Source organism: Paramormyrops kingsleyae, chromosome 17 (genome assembly GCF_048594095.1).
Source record: "Paramormyrops kingsleyae isolate MSU_618 chromosome 17, PKINGS_0.4, whole genome shotgun sequence".
Classification (NCBI taxonomy): Eukaryota; Metazoa; Chordata; class Actinopteri; order Osteoglossiformes; family Mormyridae; genus Paramormyrops; species Paramormyrops kingsleyae.
The window spans coordinates 14,533,574-14,555,843 of NC_132813.1; the positions used below are offsets into that span (position 1 = coordinate 14,533,574).

At 48.6% G+C, this 22,270-nt stretch overlaps 2 protein-coding genes across 3 annotated transcripts; both read left to right on the plus strand.

Annotated features, from left to right (window-relative positions):
- Positions 1-239: 239 nt before the first annotated feature.
- LOC111841427 (NADPH--cytochrome P450 reductase-like) lies at positions 240-12,494 on the plus strand. Of its 2 annotated transcripts, XM_072701292.1 has the most exons (16): positions 240-317; positions 2,301-2,484; positions 5,435-5,483; positions 5,789-5,917; positions 6,043-6,192; positions 7,120-7,244; positions 7,461-7,550; positions 7,764-7,862; positions 8,054-8,170; positions 8,281-8,399; positions 8,703-8,884; positions 9,180-9,329; positions 9,433-9,700; positions 9,805-9,950; positions 10,086-10,171; positions 10,530-12,494. In XM_072701292.1, the coding sequence occupies exons 2-16, from the start codon at positions 2,315-2,317 to the stop codon at positions 10,672-10,674; spliced, it is 2,025 nt and encodes a 674-aa protein (XP_072557393.1). In that variant the 5' UTR covers positions 240-317; positions 2,301-2,314; the 3' UTR covers positions 10,675-12,494. The 2 variants fall into 2 exon arrangements, with proteins under 2 accessions (XP_072557393.1, XP_072557394.1); XM_072701293.1 differs by lacking the exons at positions 240-317; positions 2,301-2,484 and adding an exon at positions 4,196-4,400.
- Positions 12,495-13,986: 1,492 nt separating this feature from the next.
- LOC111841462 (uncharacterized) lies at positions 13,987-22,138 on the plus strand. Its single transcript, XM_023807197.1, has 16 exons — positions 13,987-14,142; positions 14,654-14,690; positions 14,891-14,942; positions 15,039-15,105; positions 17,139-17,241; positions 17,438-17,700; positions 17,949-18,075; positions 19,812-19,846; positions 20,335-20,367; positions 20,455-20,564; positions 20,655-20,784; positions 20,872-20,961; positions 21,043-21,112; positions 21,205-21,284; positions 21,369-21,471; positions 21,789-22,138. Exons 1-16 carry the CDS (start codon positions 14,133-14,135, stop codon positions 21,826-21,828), a joined length of 1,350 nt encoding a protein of 449 aa, XP_023662965.1. The 5' UTR covers positions 13,987-14,132; the 3' UTR covers positions 21,829-22,138.
- Positions 22,139-22,270: the final 132 nt, after the last annotated feature.

Here is a 22,270-nt window from a genome sequence, read left to right on the forward strand (position 1 = left end):
GCCGACGTGGACTAGACCATCATAAAAGAACGTGTACAAAAGAATCCTGAAAAAACACAAGCTACAAAAGAAATTCAAAAATACCATAATTTATTATGCTAGAGTAATATACACTAAAATATAACAATGTTTTGTAAGTCTTCCTTGAATATTTTGAATGTTACATCACTTTGAAGGTGATTATATCATCTGGCCACCCCAGTTCGATGCTGAGCGAGTCCTGCTGCCCGAAAGTTTATCGGCGCACGAAAGTGACGCAAGAGCATAAAGTTGCCGTATTGGCGGTGGTGGTGAATTGCAATAGGGAAGAGGGATAAGTAAGTGTTTTCCTCATTAACTTATACCTTTAGCGGCTGATATTTAAGGCTTTTACAGATGTTTATTCGGAAACTGGCCATCAGCAGAGGCGGTCTTTTCCCGAGATAAATGTCTCGGTTGTCAGTACCGTGGCTACGTGTCAGTGTGGAGAGCTGAATAGCTACTAGGCTGGCTGGTCGGTCACCGGTTGTGCGTTAAGCCGGGTTGCTGTCTGCTCCTCCGGTTGTCTCTCTCTAGTTTTTGGTCGATTAATACTCTTAGTTTACTAGCTAATCGAAAGCTGCCATTTGCTGTTGGCACGTGCACTTTAAATGTCACTACCGTAATTCCTTGTATAAAAGACTTTCTCCTTTACTTTTCTGATTTGTGTGACTTAATACCGGTAGTTGTGCAATCTTCGATATACGTGACAAAGTGCTTGGGTATACAGTTAATAATGTATGGGTCACACCTCGATTTCATATGTGTTTACTGGTTATTAACTGATGACTGTTGAGTTAGTCTAAACGACTGCTAGTTTTATTTTAATACCACAGATTTTAAGGATAGTTCTGTCTTGCCCGTATGTTTGCTGTGTTTTTCTGCTCCCGACCTTCTGGGGTGCTGGTTCTTAGACCGACATTTTCTATAGCGCTTTCTGCATTTTTCTTTTCGTTGCGGCGATGGTACTTCTCTGTCTCTATAAATTCCCACTTCTGTGAACGTCTGCTGCTTGTGCCTAGAGACACCTATCACCACGCCCCCCTTCCCGAAACAAAAGACGTTCTTTAGTTCTATTCTCGCTTTTTGTCTGCGGACAGTTGGTCGTAGGTATTCATGTCGTATCGTGAATCTAAAATAGGTGAAAAGAGTGATTAAATAAATTGTCCAGTATGACACAAGGCTGTACTATTAAGTACTACTGTTTGTTAATGTAACTGGCTTTTGGATTGGGTGTAGTTTGTTGATATAGACCTGCATTATTGGGTATGAATTGTGTGATAAGTTAAGTGTCTTTTTGTACCTTTCCAATATGTCATCTTCACATCTAGCGGGCCTCTGAAACTATGTGTGATTGCAGTTCTCAGTGTGACACAGTAATTATAGTACATGCCCTAGCGTCACAAGCATGACTTGGCAATTTTTGCATTGCCAAATGTCTCATTGTGACTGGGTCCCTGTTACAACATCACTGTTCTCAGGCTCTTGTGACATACCATTCTGTTTCAAAGAGATTCCTGGTTTGTGTCCCAGTGAATGCGCGGAGCTTTTGGGAGAACCTACAACTTGTCATTTTACATTTAAAATGGCAAAGCAGAAAATGTATGGTAAAGATGGTATCATGTATGGCATCATACTACTATTATACTATTTGTATGTGGGCATGTTTTAACCTTGTGGGGACATTTTTCCACTCCTCGCAGGTAATACCTCAATTTTATAAAAAATCTGTGACTGCAATAAAAAAACTAAAATAGCCAAAAGTTTTTTTTTTTTTAATTACTTATAGTTAATGTTATGGCTGGGTAAGCGTTAAGGTTGTCATTGATGGGATTAGGGTTTTGCCCAGAGAAATGAATGGAGAGTCCCCACAAAGAGATGAGTACAAACGTGTGTGTGTGTGTGTGTGTGTGTGTGTGTGTGTGTGTGTGTGTGTGTGTGTGAGACGCTGACATTTCCTGTTATGTCATCGAAGAACCTAAACGCAAGTGGGAAAGGATAGTGGCCGTACATATCACCAGTGACGGAGTACAAAGCTTCTGTTCCCCTATCAGAGCTCCATTACAGAGTTAATAGGAGCCCAAAACATCTAATTTTACAATTAAGTGGAAATCGCCTTTCACCTTGAAATTCAGCTGCTTGTCTTCTGGCCCTTTTCTCACCAAGTTGCTTTGCTCTGGTTGCTCTGATCAGTAACCCCCCCCCCCCCCCCCCCCCGTGACCTGCTGACCGGGGATCTCTGGGACCCGGGTTTCAGTGGCTGTCTCTGGATCTGTCCTCAGCGTCGCGTGGCACGATGGAGGACCCTGCTGGTACTGGCACCCCGGAAACTTCAGGCGAGGAGGAGGCTCTCTTCAGCAGCTTTGACATCTTCCTCTTTTCCCTTATCGTGGGTCTGTTGATCTACTGGTTCTTCTTCCGGCAGAAAAAGGAGGAGGTGCCTGAGTTTAAGAAGCTCACCACAGAGTAAGTCACTGGCCTCCACTGGGTCCCGGCTGTCTGCCGCTCTGTCTGGGGGCATCAATCTCCCTGACATTTGACATGCTGTTTGCGTGCCATCAGCTTGATTAGCATTATCAAATGTCTCATAAAGTGTTACAGGATAAGCTCAGAGGTAAAACGTGGTCACTGTCCCCTTTGGTGAAGCCTTGAAATGCTCTAAGATATGAAAGGGTCTGCTGAGATTTCTCACATGAATAGGATGCACTCTGTGTTGTAATGCTGTGCATTTAGTGATTGGTGGAGGGGGAGTAAGGCTGTGTGAATTAAAGTAAAGCCCAGTCAACACGGTGCCCCCTCAAGGCTGTTCCGGTGAAGTACCGTCCATGGCTCTCTCTTATGATTGACCTCCAGGGCACTGGGGGATTATGGTTTGGTAGGAACTGTGAGCCTGATGGCTTCTTGCTAGACGGTCCACGTTTTTGCTCCCAGGAGGAACACTGTAGAGCTGGAGGGGAGCAAAAACATGGACTGTATGTGGGTCCCCGAGGACTAGGTTGAGGTACACTGCTTTAGAGTTTTTCCAAAGGTTTCAAAGGGGTAGTTTAAATTAATGGTGAATTACTGTTTGTAGAATATAACTATATATAAAATATTGACCTGGTGCCCTGATATACAGTAGGGTATGAATGTGCAGGGCCCATGGGAAGTCTGTACTTCGTGGGGGTCGGAAGCCGGTGTGGCCCGGCAGCGGGGAGCAGCGGGGAGCAGCGGGGAGCAGCGGGGAGCAGCGGGGAGCACCGCTCTGGGGCGCCTCCTGTGGGGCTGTCCTGCGTGTGGCTCGCAGGCACGTGCTGCTGGCTATCTTATCTGCTGCTGGGCGTATGGCACTCGCACGTGTGGTCCGTCACCAAGCACCGCGCCACGTGGCGTTTCGCGTCAGTGCACCAGGCTTTTCTCCAGGCGGGGCGGGCCCAGAGACGGAGCGAGCCTGATTTACCACTAACTGGGCTCTGTGGGACATCCCCCCCCCCCCCCCCCGCGTTGGCACAAACCCAGAAAAGCGTGAGGAAGTGGCAGGGGGGCAGTGATCTCCGGGGGGGGGGGGGGGTTTCCTTCTTGTGTGTGAGTGAGGTCATGGTAGCTTTTCGCCGTGTCGCCTGCATGCGCTTGTAGGCTCCGTTAAATTGCAGAGGAGAGCAGGCTGGCGGGGTCCCCCGTGGCGGACAGAGGAGCGTCTGTGAGCTGGGGCCGCCTCCGATTGGCCACCCCGCCGCCCCCAATGCACCCCAGCCTTGTCGCAAATGGGATCCTTGTATGATAGATTAGGTTACTATGGTGACGCTGTTCCTCAGCCCAGGGTCGTGAAGCGGGCCGTATTCAGCCTGTTTCCTTAAAAAAAAGGGGGGGGGGGTGTAGTTATGATAAGTGTTTCCAGGGTTACTGAATTGTGGCAAAGACCTTTTTGTGTTCTTTTATTCCCAGCAGGGGAAAATGGGGAGGAGACAAGCAGAGAGCGTAATGTGTGGGTGTGTTTGTGTGTGGGACCGCAGCTCTGCTACACTGCGTTAGGGGACATTTCTTCTCCGTGTCTCTGCCCCCACCCCTCCCCTCCCGTGGCTGCCAGATGCGTGACTGATCCGTGGAGGTGGTAATGGGTCATGGACAGCCCCCACCAGCTTGTCCTCTGCTGACGAGCCTTGCGGTGGGGGAGGGACCATTTGGGGGGGGGGGGGTGAGTTTGGGAAAGGGCGGAGGGCTCAGTCCGGAGGAAGGTCCTGGGTTCAGTTCTGGTGCTGCCTTTGGTGGGGGGTGGCTTGAGCGTTTTCAGCGTCTGGCTTCCTTGCTGCGGATTAGACGAGCAACCCGGTGTGCAGGACACTGAGGACAGGCATGGGATGCTTGTGCAGCATGTCGGAAGAAGGAAGGGAGCTCACAGAGAGGTCAGTGGCGGTCTGGGCGCCTCCGGGGGCAGGGTGGCACCACGGAGCTCCCCGGAGTGACACGTCGCTGTTCAGTGCTTTTGTTAATTGGTAAATAAATAACGCCAGAGGCTCTAAATTTGTCTGGTTTATTTTATTATTCTTAATTGCAGCTTATAGGTTATTGGTCCTAGTTTTCTGTATGAAGTTCTTGGTTGGGAGGGGGGGGGGGTTGTGTGCGATTAACTCAGCTCGGCCAGTCTGGATGGTGGGCACCGTGTTTTCTGAATGCTTCGTTTGAGCAAATTCGGTTCCTTTAGCCATGAGACGCCGCCCCCCCGTGTGTCCCTGTCCGGGGTCTGCGGGGCTTCTGCCTGTCAGCCATGGTGTTCGTACCCAGGGGGTGCCGCCACCGCTGTAAAATGCCAGGCAAAGTTCAGTCTCCTTGTATCGCCGCAGGTTAATGGCAAATTGTTGCGCAATGGGGGGGGGGCGTGGGGGTGTCTCCGTCATACTGCATGTTTTGCCATTGAGAGATTGATGAATGATGCTTTCACAGAGCACGCCCAATCGGTGCCCCAATTCCCAGAAAGTTGGGGGTGGGGGACTGTGTCTGTCCCATCATTGTTCTGATGCTAGAAGGTTCTGGAGAAGCTGGGAGCTCGCCGGCTGCCTGCTTGCTCTTGTGCCAGTGGACCTGTTTACCGTCCAGTGTTTCAGTTCCCCTCGGTCCTGTATGCGGCAACATTTTCGATCAGTCTGCGGATTATTAGCGCTCTGTCTCCTTGCCTGAGGATTGTGGTGGACATGGGCAGCATGATGCAGAGCTTCACCGTCAAACAGGCAGCAGCCCAGAATGGTGCAAGAACTCCCGAACTCTGTAGTTCATTTTTTGTTCTTCCTGCTTTTCTCTTAACATCCACCCCCCCCCCCCCCCCAAGAAAGAGTGATTATCGTGGGGGGGGGGGGGCTCCTTGCTGCAGGGTCACAGACCTTCCAGTCCTTGCGTCTGTTTCCCTGTGATAGCGATGCTGACTGTGCTGCCTTCCTTACAGGGCCGCCCCCACGAGAGAGACCAGCTTCATTGAGAAGATGAAAAAGACGGTAAGTGTAGTTTCATTATTCAGCTGTTGTGTATCTGTGCTGCCACCAATTTCACAAACATCAACTTAGGCAAGAGGGGCTTTGACGAGCTCTCTACCTTCCTGCACCAGCGTGTAATTTCCCAGAAATCTTTCAGTGTGACGAATCATTTCCCAACATTCCACAGAAATGCACACTGCTGCTGCTGGGTGGAACGTGTTGGGAGGGTTGAGGATAGCTCACAGACACTTTTTACGTTGGTTAAACTCTGCAAGATGACATTCGGTTTTTAGTGGAACCTCTCCCCACCCTGCCGTTTTTTTCAGGGCCGGAATGTTGTGGTGTTTTACGGTTCCCAAACGGGCACGGGTGAGGAGTTTGCTAACCGGTTGTCCAAAGACGCGCAGCGCTACGGGATGAGGGGAATGGCAGCTGATCCCGAGGAGTATGACATGGTGAGGACACACCCCCCCCCCCCCCAAGATGCCCTTCGCCTCTTTGGACTATCGTCTCCGTGGAGACGTGCGGCTGTCTGAGGTCACGCAGTAGTAAAACACATCAAATCACCTTCCGCCCTCAGTCCGAGCTGCCCCGCCTCACCGAGATCGACAACTCGCTGGCCGTCTTCTGCATGGCCACGTATGGGGAGGGGGACCCCACCGACAACGCCCAGGACTTCTACGACTGGCTGCAGCAGGGGGAAGTCGACCTATCCGGCGTCAAATACACGGTGAGTCCTTCTGTGACCCAGCCCAGTCGGGGTATGCAAGCCGCTCAGCTGCACCGCTTGAAGTGTTAATGTTTATTTCGGTCGGCCAGAGATCATACCCCCTTGGCTGCGTCTCCGGCTGCTTTTAGTCGCATCTTTCAGGTTTCGCTCAGTTCTGCTTCGGAAGATAGCACAATAGCAGCCTCTCCCCTAAAGATGACTTTGGGCTTTAAGGCCCCTGCCTCCAGGCTGCGGGGAGCAGAAATATGCAGGGGGTCCCATACCCGGAGCACACCCCCCCCGTTGGGTGGGGGCCTTGGATTGCGGTTCGGATCTCTGCCAGATTCAAGCTGCGCTTTACCCAACTCTCCCCGCCCCCGCAGCATTTGTGGCTTTGCTGGGATTTCCACTTGACAGCACTAATAAGGCTCCGTTGGGCAGGGGGGGGGCTGCAAATTGGATACATCCAAGAATCATTATTTGGGGTTTTTTCCCAATGTTTCTTTGGGGATCTGGCTGCAGGGTGTCATGCTAACCAGCGGCCTTTGGCCGGGGACGGGAATGGGACAGCCTTTACCCCCAGCATAAAGGCTTCTGTGCAAGGGCTCTGCAGTGAGCCTTTGTGGTGCGGAGGCCTTTTCACTGGTCGAGGTCCTCACAGCTCTGTCAACCAATCAGTCCTTTCCAAGGGCCAGTCAACGAGTCTGCCTACCACTGGGACCTTCCTGGGTGGTAATGGTGGCTTGGGGCAGTCCCACGAAGTTTTCACACGAGTTTCTGTGAGTTTCAGTGTGGTTTCCTCAGTTTTAGCCAGAATGTGCTGGTTTTTGGCCCGAGTCGATTTCTACTTTAAAGTGACCGACTTGCCGCAAATAACGGTTCACACCACTAGGCACCTGTACGTCTCGGTCTCATCGCTGTGCTTCCCTGTGTTTTTGGCTCGTCTAGGTTTTTGCCCTTGGGAACAAAACGTACGAACATTACAATGCAATGGGAAAGTACGTGGATAAGAGAATGGAAGAACTGGGTGCTAGCAGGATCTTCGACCTGGGGCTGGGAGACGACGATACCAAGTGAGTGATGGATCAGTCAAGTAGGATCCAAAGACATTTCTGTAAGTGTTTTATTTGTTGTGCCGGCATGAGAGGTTGGTCTGAACCGTTGGGGTCAGCTCAGCAGTAGTCTGAGACCCCCCCCCCCCCCAACCACCCCACCCCCCGAACTTTTGGGGGCTTGTTTGCGTGAAGGTCTCCGCTTTGGCTAACAGCTGTCATGGGCTTTCCCCTCAGCCTGGAAGAGGACTTTGTCTCTTGGAGGGAGCAGTTTTGGCCAGCCGTTTGTGAGCATTTCGGAGTGGAGGCAACAGGAGAAGAATCCAGGTCCGGAGCCAAGTCTTTGTCCCCCCCCACAATGGGCTGGAGGAGCTCGGAATTCATTGGCCCCTAGCTTTGTGTTGCTAATTTACATATCTTGCGATGGTTGGCTGACATCAGCTCCTGCATAATGTTGAGCAGAGCAGGCTGGGTGTGCCGCGCCTCTTTACAGACCCCGCCCATGGGGCACAAGGCTGATTGTCCGCTTCTCCCTTACAGCATCCGTCAGTACGAGCTGGTGGTGCACGCGGACTGCAACATGAACAAGATCTACACCGGCGAGCTTGGCCGTCTCAAGAGCTTTGAGACTCAGAAACCGTGAGTTTGGCTGGCAGAGGACCTGAGCATTATAGTTTTCCAGCTTTTTTCATCTTTGAGGGATCTACAATGACCCATCAATCAATCAATCCCCAATAACCCTGTAAATCACGCAACATGTGTTACAACTCATTTAGGGGGAGGGGCCGCATGAAATCCCTCATTTTTTTTGTTGTCCCTGTAATTCTCAGGCCTTTCGATTCCAAAAACCCATTCCTGTCATCGGTGACCGTCAACCGCAAGCTGAACCAGGGAGGGGACCGACACCTGATGCACTTGGAGCTGGACGTCACAGGGTCCAAGATTCGGTAACACCACACCCCAGAATCACTTGCAGTACTCTGGTGTGACCTTGACCTTGAGGCCGCCTTGATGCTAGAGCTCAGGACTGAGCCCGTGTCATTCTCTTTGTCTCCAGGTATGAATCCGGAGACCACGTGGCGGTCTTCCCCGTCAACGAGACAGCTCTCGTGAACCAGATCGGAGAGATCCTTGGTGTAGACCTTGACACTGTCTTTTCCCTCAACAACCTTGACGGTATGAGATTGATAATGCTTTGGATCCCGTCTTTGGCCATGGCCGCCTGTCTGTTGGCATTTGCTGGTTATTAAAACAATAAGCTGTAATTAACTAGTGTGTTTGATAGATGTCGGGGCCAGCAGACGCAGGTGTAGATCGTTTATCTGAATCTGAGCCGTTCGATACAAGCTGAGTGCCCTGAATTTCTGTAACTTTCCGGATACCAGTGAGCTTCGTGGCCCCATAATGCACCTGCTGGGTGCCTTATTTAAATAACTTGGTCATCTGACAGTTGTGTAACTGACCGTTTTGTCCCTGCAGAGGACTCGAATAAGAAGCACCCTTTTCCATGTCCCACCACCTACCGCACGGCCCTGATGCACTACCTGGACATCAGCAACCCACCTCGCACCAACGTCCTGTACGAGCTGGCGCAGTACGCCACTAATCCCCAGGAACAGGAGAACATGCGCAAGATGGCATCTTCCTCGGCCGAGGGGAAGGTACCTGCCCCCTCGCCGCATCGCCGTTTGACACGATGTGCGTGCGATGCGCTTTTTAGCCCATTTATTGTGGTCCAGTATAGATAAGGGGACAGTTAAAGGTCACAGTCGAGCTGCAGCACTAAAGTTTGCCTGTAGATAATTAACTGGGGCACATGTTGGCGATTTGAACTATTGGGCAGTAAAAACCTTTGACTTAGATCTGTGTTTGTCCATGTCCTCTGGAGTGCCAGCAGGTCTGACAAGGCTGCCTTACTCCCGGTCGCCTCCTGCTTAATGAGCTTCTGTTTCCCAGGCTCTGTATCAGAGCTGGGTCCTGGATTCTCGCAGGAATATTCTGGCCATTCTTCAGGACCTCCCATCCCTGCGTCCGCCCATCGACCACCTGTGTGAGCTGATGCCCCGACTACAGGCTCGCTACTACTCCATCGCCTCCTCCTCCAAGGTGAGCCCCCCCCTCATGCCGAAGAGGAGGGGATGCCTGCTGAAGCCATGACGGCCCCCCCCCCCCCCCCGAATGACACAAACGTGTACGCTTTTCCTCGCAGGTTCACGCCAACAGCATCCACATCTGCGCAGTGGTGGTGGAGTACAAGACCTTGACGGGCCGGACCAGCAAGGGCGTGGCCACAAACTGGCTGAAGAACAAGGTGGTGACGGACAATGGGCACAAGCCCACAGTGCCCATGTACGTCAGGAAGTCCCAGTTCCGACTGCCCTTCAAGCCCAGCAGCCCGGTGATCATGATTGGCCCAGGGACCGGTATCGCTCCTTTCATGGGATTCATCCAGGAGCGAGGCTGGCTGAAGTCTCAAGGTGCACCTCCGCCATCTAACGTCCAGAATACCAGTGTTGTTGCAGTGTAACTGGGGTCTCTGTCATCCCCTCTAAAAGCTTTCAAATGACTTCCTGTCTTGCAGGTAAGGAAGTAGGCGAGACTGTGCTCTACTATGGCTGTCGCCACAAGGCTGAGGACTACCTTTACCGAGAAGAACTGGAGGAGTTTGAGAGGACAGGAGTGGTCACGCAGCTCAACGTGGCGTTCTCCCGAGACCAGGGAGAGAAGGTGGGGGGGCTCTGGAGTCTCATGGGATGGAGCATGTCTGCATGTTTTTTCCTGGTTTGTTCAGGACATGTCAGCTTTGGGACCCACCAGACCTTGTCCTTTTTTTTCCCCCCCTGTCCTGTGTTGATACTTCAGGTGTATGTGCAACATCTTATGAAGAAGAACAAGGAGAATTTATGGAAGCTGATTCACACAGATAACGCCCACATCTATGTCTGTGGGTGAGTGGCGGTCCTCTGAGGCCTCACGGCGTTCTGTCACTGTGAAGCTCCATGTCTTGGTTTAGATGCCAACAGCTGTACCTATTTGGACATTCCATACCAGAGCAGCTCATGTTAAGTACATGGCCCTGGGGTCCAACAGCAGGTTCCTCCAGTGAGCTGCAGGCTTACGTTTTTCATTATTAGTGACATATTTTTGAGAAAGTGGTCAGTCCCTGGAGCATCTGGCAGTTCTGCTGACCATGTGCTTTGAACCCGCAACCCCGCGAACACAAGCATAACATCCTAACCTGCTAAGCTGCACACCTCGGGTTTGCGAGACCGTATCCTTAAGCGCCACTCTTGCTGCCCCACCCAGGGATGCCCGCAACATGGCGCGTGACGTGCAGAATACCTTCTACGACATTGCCGCCGAGCTCGGGGCCATGAGCCACACTCAGGCCGTGGACTACATCAAGAAGCTGATGACGAAAGGCCGTTACTCGCAGGACGTCTGGAGCTGAAGACCTTGAACGTCTGACAAACAGCACAGCTCACACGCCCCCTCCCGGCACATTATTCCCTTTCAAAAGTGAAAAACTTCCCTGCTCACATGTCCAGTTTGTTCCCCTCCTGCCTACCGCCCTGCACATTTGCAGGGTCTTTAACTCTTATGATTATCTTCTTGCAGCCTGTCCAGCAGTAGTCCACTAACCAAGCAAACCAAAAGTCTCTGTGGCCGATCAGCGATGCAGCCATGGGGACAGTGGTGCGGGTGCAAATGATTTGAGCAAAATGTCATGTAATGTCATGTGGTGTTTCTGATGTTGTGGAAAATGAGATTTAATGTACAGCCTCAGACTATGTGCATTTTGGGCAGCTGATTGTCGACATTAATGCAGACTTGCAGTAGCAGCAAACCTTATGCAGCCAGTAACTTCAAACAAAATGAAAGGATGACATTAAATGTGATAGGCATTACTTACGGACGGAACGCTGAGTGTGTGCATGTCTAGGAAGTGCTCCTGTTAAACTGTATGTATCGGAAGACACTGTCAGAGTGCTACATGCTATTCTTCCTATATAGAAAATGCTTACCGTACATATACTGTGCAAAGTTTAGGCACTGCCTACGTGTGAATTGGCCATGCATGTGCCATTTGGTGTTTCATTAAGAAGCCGTGAGATCCGCAGCTGTGTATGTGGTTTAACATGAAAAGGGCAGTTTTGGTTAAAAATCAGTCACGTTAGGTTGCCTGACTGTGATTCTATGTGACCACAAAGTGGAAATAAGATTTTTTTTATTTTTTTTTATATATATATATATACATCTCAACAGACTCATTCAAAGCAGTACACAGTCACCATGCTGATATTTTAAAACCACTGTATATGTATATTTCTGACTGAAGGGTTTAGCTCCTCATAGGGTCCAACAGCAATTTCCTTAATAGGATTTGAAGGCATGAATATCTTGGTCATGAGCCCAACTTCTTAAAACCACCTAACTATTCTATAAATATTGTATTATTATTATTTTTTTGTTTATTATTAATGATAACAGGTTTTGCCGGAATATCAAGACACTTGCTACGAGGAGCCTATTAAAGGTTAAAAAGAATATGTTGTTTCATACTTGTGGTGATAGTATACTTTAAAAAGAGTTTTTAAACCATGAACCTTAGTTAACCAAGGTCACCGCTGCATTTACAGGTTGACTCCTACAACTACCAGAACCAGTAAGTTGGTACAGAATAATAGCAGTCGAGAGGTATTTTGTAGAAATCCATTCTGGAGTCAGCTTGCAGTTTATCTTTCATGCCTGGAGGCTGAACTGATGTAAATGCCCCAGTCCGTCTGTTGGCACTGATGCCAGGTCACATTGTATGTGCTTTTTATTCATGGCTGAGTCTGTTGGTCCATATGCCTTCAACCTCGTGATGTTCTGTTCCGGAGGAAGCTCACTGAATGTCACTCAGTGCCGTTATGCTAATGGCGTAAACCGTAACCACAGAAAAAAACAATATGATGTTCTAAATGAGGTTTTTTTTTGTAATCGTTCGACTGGATCATATAGTATAAATTTTATATGTTACACTAGTGCCTTCCCTTGTATTCTCAGTGGGCTGCAATATCCGAGATGATTTTTAAAAAGAAATGACTTTCATATCTTCTAAGCCAAACATTATAGAATGTTTCGGTGGGCTGGGATCGAGATATGTGTGTATATTTGAGAAACTGGTACTGTTCATGTTACATATACGCAGTGTAATCCAGTTTTATATGCAATGTTTCTTTAAAAATAGGCGTGTTTTTAAAATAATAAAACGTGAGATTAAACCCATCCATATTTCTGACTGAATCTGTTAATACTGTTTAAACATTGATAACATTCTAGTTTTTGCAATCAAATGGCTGTTATTAATAACTGCCAACTACATTTGCACACTCCTTGTGCAACTTAAAGCCAGGCGCAGACTTCATTTCTCGATGGATGAATGTTCATTGCGGCAGTCTCTTCGTGTTCATGCGTGTTTCATCCATGTTAAATTTTCTGGAAAATATCCTCCTACAATAATCAGCAGCTGTCTTTGCACCAGCACTTGCAGCCTCACCATTAACCTTGAGACGCTCCCTCTGCTTAAACTGTTTGAACCAGCCAGCGGTACCTTAAACTGCACATCGTAATCAGGGCCTGCTTTTTGCTTCGAAAAGCCACAATGCCTTTGCTGTTATCACAGTACTTAGGGGATTTGCTTTTGGGCCTGGTCTTGTATCCATGTTGCAAGGAGCTTTTCCATGTCAGATATCAGGCTTTTCCTCTATTTAGTCAATACTGTCGCCTTCATGGAAGCACATCCTTTAACAGCTTCTTTAATTTTCTCTTTATTTTTCAGGATGGTGGTTGTGTTGGGATGTGAAAAGTAAAAATTATGTGCCACGGCGTTATATTTTCTACTTTCATGCTGCTTTATCATGTTCAGCTTCATTTCCAAGTTGATGCTACAGTGTCTCTTCCTGGATTCCTCAACAGGTTTCTTTTGGGAGCCATGATGCACTTAAATTTCATGACTATAAGGCACGGATTGCACTAGGAAATCAAAACATGCACATGGTAGCAAACGGTGGGAGCTGAGAAAGAAGGCGGTGCCTGAAGCTGCGGAGAAATGTTATTGTATATATTTTTTATATTAATTTTTGCACAGTTCAGTAAGTTTTTTTTAATGTAATGAAATAGCACTGTACAGGTACTGTATCATCTGCTTATTTTAGCATCCCTCACATATACAATACTGTATGCATCATTTTTATATTTGTATTTTAGCTCCTTATCTTCCTTCAAAAAAAAAAAAAAAAAGTCAAGCCCCAGGTAAGCTTGACCCCCTGATCTAGATGAATACTGTAATTCAAGTTAGATATGGACAGGGGGGTTAGGCTACGGCTGGCAGCGCTGCACATTCTTCTGCACCTGTTACACTAAACGATACACACGCTAACGTCCTACGTCCACTTTCAGGCATCTCTCGATCAGTGTATATCAATTACTATGGACGTAAACACGACTCCACATTATTCGCTATGTACTAACTGGTGCATAGACAACAAGCCGCAGATGGCTGTTCCCACGTGACCCTAAAAGGAAGTATCTGGGATGTTCCACATAAGAAATGGGGGGACTCCAGTACAACAAAGCCTATAAGACTAACAATGGAGCTTCATCGAATCGCCACACCAAAACTGTGCCGAGAATAAATGCGAATTACAGCGTTGCATACGATGCGGTGACGCATTATTCGACGCTGCCCATAATACGACGTCCAGCACAATCGCAGTGTTAAGGAAACGCGTCATAGCAGGAAGTTGGTAGTTTCAACCGGAAGGTCGGAGTTCATAAGATCCGCATTGGGCGCCTTCATGGTGTCGGGTTTTTAACGTGAAATAGTTTAAAAGGTGGAGTAGTGGTTTTATTACGAGCTGGAAAATGGCTTCTGGTAAGCTTTTGTGACTTACTAATATCATATCGGTTTTTATTCGTATATTGAACTTTCGTGAGACGCGTACGAATTTGAATTTAAGCGCCCTTGCGGCGGGTGGGGGGGCTACCCGGTGTTTTACGGGCCGGTGCGCGACGCCAGGCTGCAGCCTTCACTGCCCACTTGCCCATCGCATGGTCAGCCTGGCACTAATAGACGCATATCTCTAGTTGCCGATAGTGATCATCCTGCAGAAGAATATGTAGTTTGGTGCTGGGCCTTATTTGTCCGCCATGTTTGAAGGCGTGCTAGGCCTCAGACCACGCCGGCGCATGGTGGCGCGTTTTGGGCGCCGCATTCTTTGTTTTGGGGTAATCGAGAGGTGGACCTTCACTGGCGTTCACGATTCCTTGATCGCATTTGTCATCTATCGCGGGCACATATTCATGCCCAGGCCCCCTTAAAGTGGCAGAGCCGTCTGATTAACTACACCCGGTGTGCCTCCCTGACCGGTTTCCTCTTTCCGCAGAATCTGGTTACGGTCAGCCTGGCGCTCCACAGCAAAGGTACGGTCACAGACTGAGTTGATATGTATGGTATTACCGAGATGCTTCACGTATACTTAAGCCAGACGATGTACTCCTGTCACGACACAATGACGAGCCTGGCGCTCAAAGTCGGTATCGGCGCTATGCTGCTCACTACAGAAGCCCCAAAATCTTACATGTGGCTGTAATCTAAACATTTTAATGTTTCCTTCTTAAAGTTACTCATCTTACGGCGCGCCTCCTCCCCAGGGTTACCAGCAGAGTGCGCAGGTACGTGCTTTGGATCTTAGTATCGGACCGTAACCGATCAGGCCAGAGTCGGCAGTTGAACGAATAAAAATCTTGTGCTGTGCCTTTGCTGCGTAGGGCTACGGTCAAGGGAGTGATGGATCATCGCATGGTGGTCAGAGCTATGGCAGCTACGCACCGCCTGGTAAGTGATCGCTTCTTTGACGTGGTACCTCCATATGGTCACATTTTGAAATGGTCTTTTGAGCAATAGTGGAAGTCTGTCTAATCACACGACACGCCCCCAAAACAGTCCTTTACCTGTTTTTGTAGAGTCTGACCTTTATCGCATTATAGAATTGACAAGGTTTTGTATATTGTGAGGTACTGCAACCCACACGGATCCTACTTCTAAGGTGCTTAACTGGCTCAGTCGTCGCGCTGAGGCCTTACATTGGCTGGTTCACACATCTCCGCAGGCACGCAACACCCGCGTATCCACTCTGTGTGCGCAGACACGGAAACATTCATAGTTCTCTAGACATATACGGCCAACGTTTTTCGATACCAATACCAGAAGGATACCTTGGTTTCAATACCGGTCCCTGAACAACATTCTTTTTCCCAATTCCAGTATGTTTGTAAATCTATTTCAACAACAAGAATACATTAAACATTACAGCACTTATCTTTTATTTGAAGAAGTCGTCTTTTTAGTTATTGATTAGTTATTGGGGGATCGATTGGGATCATAATGGGACACAACCTTTTATTTATGTTTTAATGGGGCTCTCAAGTTTCATCAAATGTTTGGTGTGAGATTACATCTGTTAGGGGACGGAGCGTGAGTCTCACAGTCCGCGTGTGACACTTTACAGCCCTGCCTACTGCATTCATTGGATCCTGCTCTGCAAGTTACACCTTGCCTGCACTCTGAATGTGTGCACATTCATGTAATAACATGTTCGGTACTTCGATGAGCGTATGAACTATTTGAAATGCGTGTGTCTCAGTCAGTGCGTGAGACTTGAGCCCTGGTTTTACTTATATGACCTGTGACAGGTTTGTAATTCGTAAATATATCTGGCCAGCGGATCGATCTTTCCTTTTCCACTGAGTAAAAGACAATGTTATCCTGGTGCACTGGCACATTTTACAGGTTAAGGTGCTCAATCTCATTGAGGTACAAAAATAATACCGTATACTGTCTTTTTCTGCACTTTTACATAATTTGTTAAACTATGTTGGTGCTGGTGCTTGTGCTCAAGCAATTGGCAAATTTATCACTGTAAGCACTGCTTCATTAGTGCCTCTGTGGAACTGTATCGGACCGAGTTCCGATCTCGCTCTCGCACACATGCACACCAATTCTAACTGCCTCCAGGTGTTTCACATGATATACGACAATGTGATCAGCCACTATATGGGGGGCATATTTGCAAGTCGCCCTGGTGCGTCTAGTTATAAAATTTAGTTGCACTGTCTTCAAAAGTGGTTGCAAAATGCAACTAAATAGTCGCAGCCTGGAACCCTGTGGAACCACACTTTTTTTTTTTTTTTTTTTTTTTTTTTTTTTTTTCCTCCTTCAAAAAACAACACACATGCGAACCAGTTCACAGGTTTGTCTCTGAGCATGTTTTTCCTCCGGCCTTTGTGAGAACATTTCATGAGTATGTTAGACAGCCAGTCACCAGTGACTTTAGATCTTTACATATGCTGCATGATTATTGGTTTACAGACCCTGAGATTTACTCTTTGGGTATCAGAATTTGGCACCGAAACACTTATTCGATCCTGGATAGGATTGGAGCATTTCTGTCGGTGCCACAAAAGTATCAAAGTTCGGTAGCCAGTCTTATATTTTTATGAATAATATTAATTATTATTTTGATATTTCTTGCATTTGTACCACAACAGTGAGGTTTCTGCCAACTTTGGTTAGCTGGCTGGTGTGAGATTTTCAATTTGAGGGAAGTCTAGAATCGCAACCACACATTTACTTGTATGTACTTGTTTTATTACCTAGTAAATAGTCTGTAGGGTTTGCAAACTACCCCAACTCGTCAGAAGCATCCATGTTGGTATATAATGTGGACACTAGTGAATCGTGTGACCCCCCCTCCCCCCCAGGTTTGTGAGGTTTACCAAGGGGTGCAGCAACAGAATAAATGATGCATAGTCAAGCCTGGATGGAAAGCTTGAGAGAACATGTCTTGGTTAACCTCTGTTCCCAAACAGAGACCTACGGGCAAAACACCCAAGGCTATTCTGGATCCTATGGACAGCAGTCTCAGACCGGCTTTGACAGCTATGGCCAACAAGGCTCAGACCCGTCAGGAGGGTAAGATGTTCCCCTTGCTTGCGCCCCCTACTGGTTGACTCCCTAAAAAGTGATTATTGGTTAATAGTTACACTAGCCTGCCTGACCTGTTCAGTTATTGGGCAGCTGTTTCCATGGTGTTACGTTAAGCCAAAACCCCATTGGTCATTTCTGAGTGAACGTTATCGGCCGACACGTGTCATCTTGCGCCTCGAAGGTACAGAGAGAAATCCTCGTCATACGGACAGCAGCAGCCACAACCACAGGGCTATGGACAGCCACCTCCACAGCAGCCGGCGTCCTATGGGCAACCCCAGGCGGCGTCCTATGGGCAACCCCAGGCGGCGTCCTATGGGCAACCCCAGGCGGCGTCCTATGGGCAACCCCAGCAGCGGCCACAAGGCTTCAGCCAGCAGGGGTCTTACAGCCAGCAGCCCTACACCGGCCAGCAACAGGGGGATTTTGGACGACGCAACAATTGTACAGTGCCTTGCCCTTTATGCTTTCTTTTTCCCCACAGGGATCGATAGTGCCATTATTATAATTTATTATTATTTTTGCTATTTAGTATTCTTCTGTTTGGAGGTCTCCAAGGGCAGGGTTTGAAAACACTACTGTACAGTGAGCATGCAAGCTAGTCTGTTCCTGTCACTTAGTCATTAATCAGCACAGACACACAAACACAAACTAATCCTGACTGCTTCTGATAAACCGGCTTCTTCCCGCAGATGATGACGACGGTGGTCAGGGCATGAGACGATATGGGGGAGGCGATGACAGGTCTGAGGGGTACCGAGGCAGAGGGCGTGGGGGATACGATCGTGACGGAAGAGGTGGCCCCCCACCCGGTGGGAGGTAAGTGCGCGTTCCGGCCCTCTGAGGTCCCCTCCTGCTCCTCCTCCATGCCACCCACACGCCGCCGTCCGGAAGCAGGTCCGTGTGATCGGCACCTCTGCTGTGCATCATCCAGATGCTGCCAGTGTCATACCTGTGTGTCATTCCCCCCCCCCCCACAAAAGCAAAAATCTTGAGTCTTAATGGTGAGATGCAGGAAGGGTTACTCCTTGCGTGTCACGTCTGATGAGGTTCCTCTAAGCTCTGCTGTGTCCTGGTTCACTGCTCTCGTTGGAAGGTGGAAGTGGATGGGGGTGGACATTGGGGATTTTCCCGTGTGCTAGAGCATCAACTTGTGAAATTGGGGGGCGGGACTGTCCCTCTGCTTCTTGGTGGAGGTGTGATATGAATTATTAAAAAAAAAAAAATTTTTTTGAAAAGTGTGGTTATGGGGCACTCGCCGTTGGGCCGGTCACATGACAGGGATTCATTCACTGTCTTCATCACCGTCGGCTCATCCCGCAGTCGGGTTGCTGTGTGTGAGTGACCCTGTGACATCACTGACATGCTAAGTGACATGACTGATGGCTAAATTGCCTGGGACCCTCCAAGGCTGATCTAGGGTTGTGTGTGTCTGTTACGGTGGCCTTAAAATGAGCGCCAGGGCGGGTGGTGGAAATACCTGTTTAGAGAAGGTGACTCTGTTTCTCAGATACTCAAAGTCCAGGCTAAGTGTAGGGGGTGTTGGGTTAAACTGGGCCCACTCGCTCTCCCAGGCCTGCGGAGCCTGACAGTCCACATCAGGTTCGCCACTAGGTGGAGCCATTTGCTGTTTGTGACCAGGAGTGTTTGACAGCCGTAAAACCATTGGGGATTTGTTCCCTGCTGGCTAGACTCACGTTGCACCATGTTGTTTTGATGATGCTCCCTCCCCAGGGCGAGTTGGATGCCAGTGTTGCCTTAGAAAGCTGGGCTGGGGAGGGTTTTGACCCCTGCAGACTGCTTAGTCTCTCTCCAGTGGTTCTGGGGTAGTCTATACTGGAATAACTGGCCCAGGCAGGTCTATGAGTCTCCTGCTTGTGACGTTTCAGCATGACGATGACCGCAAGCAGGAAGGTATGATCGTTGACCTGGCACTTGAGGAGGTGTTTCTCCACCCTGTCGTGTCCCCGCTTTGTGAATTCACACTGCTTGGGTTTCTGCCCTCGGGTAAAACTTTCCTGGGGGAAAATGTAACTTTTCACAAGCTTCAGAATAACTGACATCATCTGCCGTTCATACACGAGTGTCTGTCATGGAGTTCTGTGTTTTTTCTCTCTTAACTTGGTCTGCGTTTTATACCACAGGTTTCAAAGTGAATGCGATTTAACTCGGACCTCTTCTGTTGGAGCTCAGTTTAATCTCTCAAATTGGAAGAAAATGTCATGACATTGTGTCGAGTGATGCTGCTATCTAGAAAAACCTTTTTCAATGCGGTAAAAACCAAGGTAACCTCCTGGTTGATCAATTGAAAGTCAGGTAAAAATGCAGCATTGTCTTACTGATCGACCATTGGCCTGTGGGATTATTTGGGTTGACCACCTGAAATCTCATTGGTCAGTTACCCCTCAAGGATTGGCCCATGCAAAGGGGGAAACTCTCATGGTGTAAACTGGTAAAAAAAAAAAAAAAAAACTCCCCAAAACAAAGCTTGAAATGGGGGCACTGGGTTCGGTGTGACAAAGGAAGGCATCATTTCTTCGATTTTTCCTCTACAGAGGTGGAGACCGTGGTGGCTTCCAAAATTACGGTGGTAAGTGACAAGTATCAGAACCGTTTCCATGGAAAAAGTCTTTTGGCAAAGAACAGGACTCCAAAAGCCACAGATTGTCCTTGTGTCCATACATAAGCCACTCCTACTGTCCTAGGGTCTTCGTTTGACATGCCGTAATTTTCTCCCGTGTTTACATGTAAAACATTAAAATCTTCCACGGTGGTATTTATTGCATGTTGAAAATGGCAGCTTTTTGCCCCAGAAAGGAAGTGAACATTGTGTGAAACGGAACTTGCCATAGCCCACAAGCAAGCTGGTGGTTTCTCAGTAGAATCTTCTCAAATACTGCTGATGGCACAAGGGTTGGCTGATCCCGTAGGAAACTGAGGGTGCTGATTCACGAGCACCTTGGCGTCAAGCCCAGTCAGAGCTGTCTAGCTCAAAGGTAGTGAGCTCTGTAGTCATGTAACTTGACCTTTTCTCCTGTTGTTTTATGCTGCCCTCTCTGTCCTTTTGATGTTTTTCAGGGACCAGAGATTATGGACAAAAAAATGATTCTGGTAGGTTCCTGTTGAAGCCTCCCCTGCCACCGCCTCCACATTCCCCCGGGCCTTAAAAGTGTGATTGATATCTCCCCTGTCCACCAGGGGGGGACGAGGACAACTCGGACAACAACACTATCTTCGTCCAGGGTCTTGGAGAGGATGTCACCACCCAGGAAGTTGGGGACTTCTTTAAGCAGATTGGCATCATAAAGGCAAGATGTCCGCTTCTCTTTTGGTACTTGGTCTGCGGTCTCCCATCTTCCTCTGGCTGATAGCGTGCTTGATGTATGTCTCTCCTACAGGTAAACAAGAAGACGGCGCAGCCCATGATTAACCTATACACTGATAAAGCCACGGGCCAGCTCAAAGGGGAAGCCACAGTCTCGTTTGATGATCCACCCTCTGCCAAGGCTGCTATCGACTGGTTTGACGGTAAGTGCTGACCCCTCTTCCCAATAGGCCGTTGTTCTTCGGAAACATGCTGTGTTCGTAGTATTAAACTAGGAATTTTCTTTACAGGGAAGGAGTTCAAAGGGCGGCCGATCAAGGTGTCTTTTGCTACCCGCAGGGCAGAGTTCTCACCCCGGGGTGGGGCCAGAGGCCGTGGAGGTGCGTTTGTGTCTCTCTGTGTTTGAACCGCTGTTTTGGAGAGTGAAGCCCTGCTAATGGATGCCGTTGTCCTGATTTCAGGTTTCCGTGGTGCTCGCGCTGGCTTTGGAGGGTTCGATATGAGGGGAGGAGACTGGCTTTGTCCGAACAGGTAATGTATGTGTGTTTCTGTGTAGGTTACATGCCATCTGAGTTAAAACGCTAACAGAGAATCCGCTGCCCCCCCCCCCCCCTTCACCGCAGCTCTTGTGGCAACCTGAACTTCGCCCGACGGTTTGAGTGCAACAAATGTAGCACTCCTAAACCGGCGGACAGCTTTGGAGGTACGGGAGCCGTCTTCCATGCGTCTTCAGCCTCCCATGTTGTGATGGGCCGTGCTTGTTGGAAAAAACGTATTTCTTTTGCAGATCGTGGAGGTCGAGGGGGCTTTGGAGGCGACCGTGGTGGGTTCAGAGGCCGGGGGGGCTTCCGTGGTGGTGACCGTGGAGGTGGCTTCAAGATGGGGGGCAGGTAGGTGGTAGAGATGTGAATTAGTCATTTTTAATGCTCCAGTGCCGAACGAGTAAAAAAGAAATGCCTTGGTTATGGTGGCCGCACACAAATATCAACAGAATCGATATCATATTAGTACAACGATGTATGAGTGGCTATTCAGTGGCGACGCCTGTGCAGAGTCCCCAAGGGAAATTTTGTTTGTACTGATCTCGTCCCCTAAAGGCTTTGGCCACTAGGGGGCTCACTCTCTGCATTCATTAGCACCTCAGAGAGTCTGACTTGGTTTTTGGGTTGTCTTTTTTTCCAACTGGGGTTTGTCTCGTCTTTTTCAGAGGTGACTACAGAGAAGAAAGACGAGACCGGCCGTATTGAGGCTGTCCGTGTCCCATTCCAGAGCGGGGTATTTTTTTTTGGGGGGGGGTTGTCTGTACTTTCCAGCTGTTTAATCCCATTTGTTCACTCCTAACCTGTCTGACGTTGATGTGCATCTACTGTGTAACCGCTTTCGGGGCTGCAGTGGTGTGGGGGACAGAGACCGAGGGTGGGGGGGGGGCTTTTACTTTCCCTGTTGTAGTTGGTTAAAGTTTGAAGCATGACGCTTGGAAGATGCAACGTTAACATGCCTATTGTACAACAGCTTTTACTTCAGTTTTTTTCCTCATATTAAACTGATACTCTTAAATTGTTGTGTTCCATTTCTGGAAATGTCTGGTCTCTGCAAATGAATGAAAAGCTCACTACTGGTATTCTGAGAAAGGTCTCCTCCTCTTGCATATTTGACATAAATATTTAATATAATTCCTGTCACTATCTT